The sequence below is a fragment of the Sinocyclocheilus grahami genome, unplaced genomic scaffold (assembly GCF_001515645.1).
Source record: "Sinocyclocheilus grahami isolate Dianchi unplaced genomic scaffold, SAMN03320097.WGS_v1.1 scaffold291.1, whole genome shotgun sequence".
NCBI lineage: Eukaryota > Metazoa > Chordata > Actinopteri > Cypriniformes > Cyprinidae > Sinocyclocheilus > Sinocyclocheilus grahami.
Genome location: NW_015505470.1, coordinates 1027020 through 1035852, shown reverse-complemented (window position 1 = coordinate 1035852; position 8833 = coordinate 1027020). Strand labels below are relative to the sequence as shown.

At 36.5% G+C, this 8833-nt stretch overlaps 1 protein-coding gene across 1 annotated transcript in view; it reads left to right on the top strand.

The window, feature by feature from the left end:
- Nucleotides 1-7378, top strand: part of LOC107600797 (hepatocyte cell adhesion molecule-like) — an 18741-nt gene extending 11363 nt beyond the window's left edge. The window contains exons 2-7 of the mRNA XM_016292766.1: nucleotides 4623-4964; nucleotides 5059-5340; nucleotides 5432-5525; nucleotides 5619-5704; nucleotides 6476-6546; nucleotides 6821-7378. Coding sequence (XP_016148252.1) covers nucleotides 4623-4964; nucleotides 5059-5340; nucleotides 5432-5525; nucleotides 5619-5704; nucleotides 6476-6546; nucleotides 6821-7150 — 1205 coding nt within the window. The 3' untranslated portion in view covers nucleotides 7151-7378. The remainder of the gene's footprint in view (nucleotides 1-4622; nucleotides 4965-5058; nucleotides 5341-5431; nucleotides 5526-5618; nucleotides 5705-6475; nucleotides 6547-6820) is intronic.
- Nucleotides 7379-8833: the final 1455 nt, after the last annotated feature.

Genomic DNA, 8833 nt, shown 5'->3' with positions numbered 1-8833 from the left:
TCCTCCACATTCATAACCCAGCAACATCGGGTTATTACTGATATCAACCCAAATTGGGCCACATCAAGCCAGCTTCCTAACCCAACAGTCTCAACCGAGCGTTTGGATTGACACCAGCGTGTTTTATATGTGTAGGCTATAAAAAAGTACACAGTGTATGTTTTTGCTTAATCGCTTGCAAATGTCATACATACCCTGTAATATTAGAATAGGTACCCTTACTTTCAAAATACTTCAAGTAGAAATAATTTGTAATTTTACAGATTATTACTCCTTTATTCTCCAAACTTCGCATATTACCTTATACCTACACAGAGGTACTGAATAGGTACGCTGTAATTACAAAAAAAAGTTACGCTGTAAATTCTGTTTACTTACACAGTACATTGCGGGTTGTAATCTAAAGCGTTACCCAATATTGTCTGATTTTGCTAAATTGTGTATGTGAAAATATTACCTATAAAGCCACAGAAGAACTGTTGTGCATCTCCTAATAAAACACAATAGGTGTTGGACTTGAAGCAGAACTGCAGACTGTTCTGTGTATGACATCAAAGTACAGCGAGAGCGATTAGACAGCATTTTTAAAATGTTTGTTTTGATGTCAAATAAGTCTTGCTGTTTTGCTTTTTTGTTAAAGCAGTGTTGCTGTTGTAAAGTTATACAGCTACAGCTGTGTTGCTGGGTTTTAAAGCAGGTTTGATTTTTTTCTTCCTTATTACTCTGTATTTACAGGATTTCACTGTACTGTAGGTATAATGTATTCTAAGTTGCTTCAGAAGTATTGCAAGTACTACGTACAACAATAAAACAGTGCATTGACATAAGAAAGGAAATTGACTTTTGGTACTTATGTACTTTTAAAAGCAAGTACTTCTGTACTTTTACTTGAGTAAAAATCTGTCTTTACAACTTTTACTTGTAATGGAGTAATATTTGACCAGCAGTATCTGTACTTTCACTCAAGTAATGGAGTTGTGTCCGCCTCTGCCCTGGAGCACAAAACCAGTCTTAAGTCATAAGGGTATATTTGTAGCAATAGCCTGTTGGCCATACATTGTATGAGTCAAAATTATCGATTTTCCTTTTATGCCAAAACTCATTAGGATATTAAGTAAAGATCATGTTCCATGATGATATTTTGTAAATTTACTACAATAAATATATCAAAACTTAATTTTTGATTAGTAATATGCATTGCTAAGGCTTCATTTGGTCAAATGTAAAGGCGATTTTATCAATATTTAGATTTTTTTGCACCCTCAGATTCCAGATTTTCAAATAGTTGTATCTCGGCCAAATATTGTTCTAACCTAACAAACCATACATCAATTGAAAGCTTATTATTCAGCTTCCATATGTTGTATAAATCTCTATTTCAAAAAATGTACACTTGTGACTGGTTTTGTGCTCCAGGTTCACATATATATATATCATAATATAAAAGCCTGATCTATCAAATATTATACGCAAAAAAAATGTATGCAAAAAAAGGAGGGGAGGAGTATTTTTCTGACTATAATTTCATGTCAGACTATACAGGGTTCAAATAAATTACATTTGATTTTATATTGGGTTGTATAATGCAATGATATTTAGACATTTAGAAAAATAAAAATATTTTGTAGTCTAGTGTTACAGTGTAATGCTGTGCCTGTCTGTAGCAGTGTTAGAGCAGATAGCAGCATTAGATAGCAGAGACAATATGTTACTCGAAAGACAAAGACGACTTTCAATGTACTTTATATTGCTATTTACAACATCATGAAAACCCATTCCTATCCTCGCATCATGACTACTTTAGAAGCTGTTTGTGTTGTACAATTGGCCAATGTTGTCATCAACAGAGTCGCAGGAGCCCTGTGTGTCACTTTTCATCTAATCACACTGATTGTTTGTCGCTTTGTAGGTCCTTTTCATGCCAGGATATTGGGCCAAACAATTCAAGCTTTTGTGTGCTCATCTCTGGCATGCCTTTCGCACTGTAAGCAGTTACCAAGGAGATGGGCTGTTTCCACACAGGCTTTATTCTGCTGGTTATCAGACAGCGAATGAGAATCTTTGATGCTTTACATTAGAATTCTAACAGCTTTAAAAGGTGACCCACTGTCTGTTCAGCCTCGTCTCCTTCTTCTCCTGTATCGGAGTATTATTGAGCCCATTCTTATGTATGGTGCCATTTGTTTTTTTCATATGCTTGCAAGTGTTAATTATAACAAACTTTTAAAGATACCACATTTGGCTAGTAGAATTATTGGTATTCCTACTCCAAAGTTATCGGAGTGTGTTACTTCAGCTATGATTGGGAAAGCACATATAATCCTAAATGACCCAGATCACCCACTCCATCGGTATTTCATCCCTCTCCCATCTGGCCGTAGGTATAGACTATGCGTAGGAGGACTAACTTTAATAAGAGTTTTGTTCCTACAGCAATACATGCTTTAAACACACAGGAAATTAGCCATCATCTTACACTCTTGCCATTTTTTTTTTCGTGAATGTATTGTGACAAGTTTGTACATAATGGGTACTTGTCCTTGTGTTGTATACGCACCTTCTGTGAAAATGAATTTCCTCTCTGAGGACAAATAAATGATCTATCTAAAATACAGTACAAAAGTAAAACAGATCTTCCTTTTTAAAAAAAAACACCGACATTTATTAATACCGTGTATAACATTAATGAGGCAAGCCAATAAGGAAAATTGACAGTGATATGTGAACCTATATTTAACGTAGTCTCGGTTGTTGTTATTGTTGTTTTTAATACTGTGGTGTGTGATTAAAATATTAATTAATTCATTCTTTTCAACATTTATAGTAAAATTAAATGTTTCTTGAGCAAAAAAATCTGCATATTAGAATGATTTCTGGCTGGAGTAATGATGCTAAAAATTCAGCTTTGCCCTCACAGGCATAAATTACATTTTAAAATATTTAAATAGAAAATACATATTTTTTTATTTGCAATAATGCTTCACAATATTACTGTTATTGTCTTTTTAATCAAATAAATGCTACCACAGTGAGCATAAAACACTCCTTCCAAAAACAGTAAAGAAATTTCACCCCGAACTTTTAAATTAGTGTATATTGCTATAGTAACTATGCTTGATTATATAGTTAGTTTCATTTTATTAGTTGTCATTACTTCTCCTGCTGTTCCTGAGAGTGTCATAACAGATTTGTGACCCATTTTTGGCTTGAATGTGCTCAAATTTGAGTCATCAATATCTTAAGAGCTCAATTGTAAAAGGTGTCTTGGACTGTGCAAATGTACTTTATGTAAGGTATGTTGCTGCCCTCTCTGGCAATGGAATCTGATGAGTGTTATTATAGCTTTATATGTAGTGACAGTCAGATAGAGGACAGTTGTTACCAAACTGACAAATTAAGTTTCATCTTGTGGAAATAATAGGGGAATGCTAATGATCCATCATCTAAAGTGAACATGAAATAGAAGAGAGAGAGAGAAAGTTTCACTCAAATGTACAAAACAGAATAAAAGATCTCTCTGTCACTACTTCCGTTATATATAACAAAATAAATAAAATGCTAAATTTAAAAATGCCATTGTTTTACAGGACCAGTCATATTTATTGTATGTAATAATTATGTACTTATGTAATTATGCAAGTAGTAATTTAGCAGATATTTTAATCCGATTTATACTTCTGGGTCTGACCTTTACACTGTAGGCTATGCGTCAGTTTTCCTTTATACTTCTGCATTGTTGTCCGCGTCGACATGCAGTACGTCAGGCTACGGCGTAGGTTCGATGCAGAAGTATAAACTGGGCTTTAGTGTCCTACAGTGCACTTACTACAGGTTCAATCCTCACAGAGGAGCCTGAGGTCAAGTGCTTTGCTCAAGAGCATAATGGCTAATAGCACAGGTCAATCCTTGTGGGGATAAAACCATCAGACTTATGATTATGAGCTCTGATAATGAACCCTGAGCTGTATAGAATACTTGTGTTTTTTGAAGAAAAAAAATCACTAAAATCTCTAAGTAACTAGATTGAAAAAAAATAAATGAAATCATAGATGTATGCATTTGAATTGCATAGAAATGTCCTATCCATTTGGATTACAGTTGTAACATAAACAAAATAATATACTTCATGGGATGCATATTTGTCAGTTATAGATTAACAAAAAAAGTTGATTTCTGCACTCAAAAATCATGACATGATTATAAATATAGAAACATGATTGTGCATTTAAAATACTTTCACACTCCTACAGGAATCCTGTTGTTTATTACCTGTTTCATCAATATGGCTCACAAATATGCATTCCATTTAAAGGATTAGTTCACTTCCAGACTAAAAACTTCATTATAATTTACTCACCCCCATGCCATCCTTTTTAATTTATATACTTTCTTTACGTCTTGTCTCCTACAATTGTGTACCTCCAGATTTTACATGCAATTCAAAAACAGAAATCTTAAATTTAGGCCTACATATTTTTTGAGTGCAGTCAACAACAGTTCAGGTAATGACTCTTTATAAACTTTTTGATAATGACTTCACTGCCGACTTGGTCTCTTCACATTTTGGCAAACTAACATTAATCTCATAAATCAGATTTTAAATTAGATTGTTTATGTCACAGCATGTGTTCAGGGAGTGAACATCACCACTCTTGAGACTCTAATCAGAGGGACGGTGGGTGGAGAAGCTCTGCTCTCCGTCCGATACACAAGCACCAGTCTGGATCCTCCTGTAATCAAATGGCAGCTGAAGAGGGACAAACCTGTTACAGTGGTCCAGTCCATCGGTACGGAGATCATCGGTAACCTGCGATCGGAATACCGAGACCGTATCCTTGTTTTTGAGAACGGGACACTGCTGCTCCATAACCTCAGGCTGTCTGATGAGGGCACTTATGAAGTAGAGATCTCCATCACTGACGACACCTTCACTGGAGAAAGCAGCATCAATCTGACGGTGGATGGTAAGAAAAATCAAACATTACAGAATCATAATTGGTATCAATCTACTGATACCAGTAACTCATAACAATAAAACCATACCTAAAATGTTGCCAGAGCCAATCTCTAAGCCACACGTCCACATGGCCACCTCCACCGTGCTGGAACTGATGGAGAATTTCACACTAAACTGCACCCATGAAACAGGCACTAAGACCACCTACAGCTGGGCAAAAGGTGGTCATCCATTACTAAACGAGACCCGTCTGCTGCTGTCACCAGACCAGAAGGTCCTGACCATCACACGTGTTCAGATAGTTGATGATGATGTCTACAGCTGTATGGTGGAGAACCCTATTAGTAGCATGAGAAGTCCACCGGTCAGACTCACCGTTTACAGTAAGGATGGGTTATTTGAGCATAATTCATTATTTTCACATAATTATTGATTCATTCATTAAAATGGCTGAAAATGTTCTTCTGTTTCCAGAAAGAAGCTCTCTTTATATCATATTGTCTACAGTGGGCATCTTCCTCCTTGTCACTCTTGTAACTGTGTGTGCTTGCTGGAAGCCATCAAAGAAGTATGACTTTTTTTTTTCTTTGCCCCTTGTCCATCCTTAAGTTAACAATGATGGTGTAAATTGACATGTCACCACAAATACTTTCATTAACAGATCAAAAAGACAGAAGTCCAAAACTATTAAACCAAGCTCTATTCAACAAAACCATCATATCAGGGATCAAGACGTCAAGCCAGAGGGTATGTATAATTATGTTTCTTCATATTGATTTTCTGTCCATATTAAATGTTGATCACAGCCAATACACAATAAGCAAACAGGCCCATTTATTACATTTTTAATGAATTATGATAGTAATTAAAAGAAATGTTCTGATGTATTGTTGATTGCCATAAAGCATAACCCTCAGTATGTACAACTGACAAAAATATATATATATATATATATATATATATATATATATATATATATATATATATATATATATATAAATAAATGTTGACTCGTCCCTCAATTCAAAAGAAGGAAAAATATTCTGTTAAACAGACTGTTGTAATGTTGCCTTCCTGTGCTATTGAAAATTTCCTACTTTCCAGTTCTGAAGTTGTAATTACAAGTTTGCACGTTCAAGTGTTTTGTTGTTGGAAAGATCAGGAATCATTGAGGACAGCTCATTCACAAAATGAGCCATTTTTAAAATTTAGCTATTAACAAACCACATTTTTTAAGTCTAAACAATTACATTCTTGACTAAAAACTCTTAAAACTACATTCTGTGGCACCACAACAATAGTATTTGTAATATTATAGTGTGTTTGGTTGTCTGCCATGAGTGATAAAAACGGTGAAATGGTTCCTGTGGTGATACCAGTAGAATATCACATAGCTGGAAAGACCTCTCAGCCAATCAGATTATATTATATTATATTATATTATATTATATTATATTATATTATATTATATTATATTATATTATATTATATTATTTCAATTTTTATTTATGTTTCTAGATGATGCCATCCCAATAATGACTGATCATGAGCGCAGGAATCCTGTATCACTCTACATCCTAAAAGAGAAGGTATTATCACGTCATTATTTAATTTCCCTCTCCCAGCACACCTGCTTTACGTTTAAAAATAGCTTTTCAAGTGGATAAGTGTTTCATTACCTCAGTAGAGCTGTCTATGATTCAGAGAGCAAAGGTTGAACCAGCATTCACCTGACTGAATAGGTTATGAGATTATCATATTTCTGTGCTACAAGAACAGCCTAGTTTTGTGTGTCTTGATAAAATGAAAGTGCATTGATGTAGACGTTTAAAGACTGTAAATGCCTGCACTTGACATCCTCAGGATTCTCCTCCTGTTGAACCAGCGTCAATGTGTGAAACATGCACCTCCAACAGCAGCAGCCCTCCAAGCTACAGCAGCTCAATACCTCCTCCATCCGACATGCTTGAGCCGCCAGTGCGCTCCACTCGCAGATACCCTCGCACCCCCACTAAATCTCCACTGCACCATCGCCAGAGGAAGGGACACAGTCAGAGCCCACCAGCCCCCTCCTCGCCCCGCAGCCGAGGGTCCGGTCGGGCCTCTCAGCGCCCTGCATCATTGTCTCCAGCCAGGATACATGAGGATCCATCCACCCCTCCACGGGAACCCAGAGGCTCCCCAAAAACATAGATGATAGCACTGACCACTTTTGCCGAGCCCATGCACATGCTGCAAAAAGACAGATACTCTATTGACCTGCACAATTACTTTTGCATTAATGTATGTAAATTTGTAAAGACACATATATATGTTTATGCTCCAAAACTATGCATTTCAAACTTGTTTAGCTTTATCATGTTAAAGGGATTAAAAAAAATGAAAATTCTGTCATTAATTACTCACCCTCATGTTGTTCCAAACCCGTGAGATCTTCGCTCATCTTCGGAACACAAATTAAGATATTTTTGATGAAATCCGAGAGCTCTCTGACTCTGCATAGATAGCAACGCAACTGACACATTTAAAGGCACAATATTTAAGATTTTTTTTATAAAATATCCAAAAACCACTAGAACAGTGTTATATATTTTGTTGACTTGTGTACTTACATTATCCCAAATGTTTCGAAGAATGTTTAAATCCAGAGAAATAAGCTATTTGAACTAGTGACACGGACCGTGTCCATAGTGTCATTGTGTCGCTTACTAATGACGTCATAACCCCTCGATTTCCGGGTTTGTTTTGTAGAAAATATGGAAACACCTAAGATGCTTTAATATGTTGTGCGTTTTAATAGACCGGTGACGACCGCACAGAGTAGCATTATAACAGAACTTTCAAATGTATCTAGTATGATAAAACAGCTCTGCTTTACCCCACATACGCACGACCGGAAGGAGCAGAAGCAGTCGACTGTGGCATAATAAAAGCTCCGCTGCTTTCGAGCCGTGTGTCACGCTCGTTCAGCGGCCTCGTTTCGCTTCGACGGCTTTCAGCCTCTCCCTGCTTCATTATACCACGTTAATAAATCATTAGCTCATCCATGAACATGATTTCTGCCCGAGTCCTGTCAGACTGCATTGGCTGGGGATGAAGATGACAACTCCCATGATTCCACACTCAGTCACGCCGTCATCAAACTACGCCTTTGATTCTTTGTTTATTTTGAATACGCACCCTCTAGCGGCGAAAAATTAAATATTGTGCCTTTAAGGCCCAGAAAGTAGTAAGGACATCATTAAAATAGACCATGTGACATAATTGATTCAACCTTAATTTTATGAATCTATGAACGTATTTTTGTGTGAAAAGAAAACAAAAATAACGACTTTATTCAAAAATGTATTCTCTTCTGTGTCAGCCTTCGACACAATTCACAAGAGTACCACAAATAAAGGATGGCGGAGACTGACCGGAAAAGAAGAAATCATTAAATTAAGTCATTATTTTTGTTTTCTTTGCGCACAAAAAGTATTCTTGTAGCTTCATATGTCTGGTGTCTATGCAGGGTCAGAAAGCTCTCAGATTTCATCAAAAATATCTTAATTTGTGTTCTGAAGATGAACAAAGGTCTTACTGGTTTGGAACAACATGAGGATGAATAATTAATGACAACATTTTCATTTTTGGGTGAACTATCCCTTTAAGACACTTTTTCAAAAGCACATTGTGAATGTTTAGTTCAGGGGTGCCCAAACTCGGTCCTGGAGGGCCGGTGTCCTGCAGAGTTTAGCTCCAACCCCAATTAGACACACCTGAACCAGCTAATCAAGCTCTTACTAGGCATATTAGAAACTTCCCAGCAGGTGTGTTGAGGCAAGTTGGAGCTAAACTCTGCAGGACACCGGCCCTCCAGGACCGAGTTTGGGCACC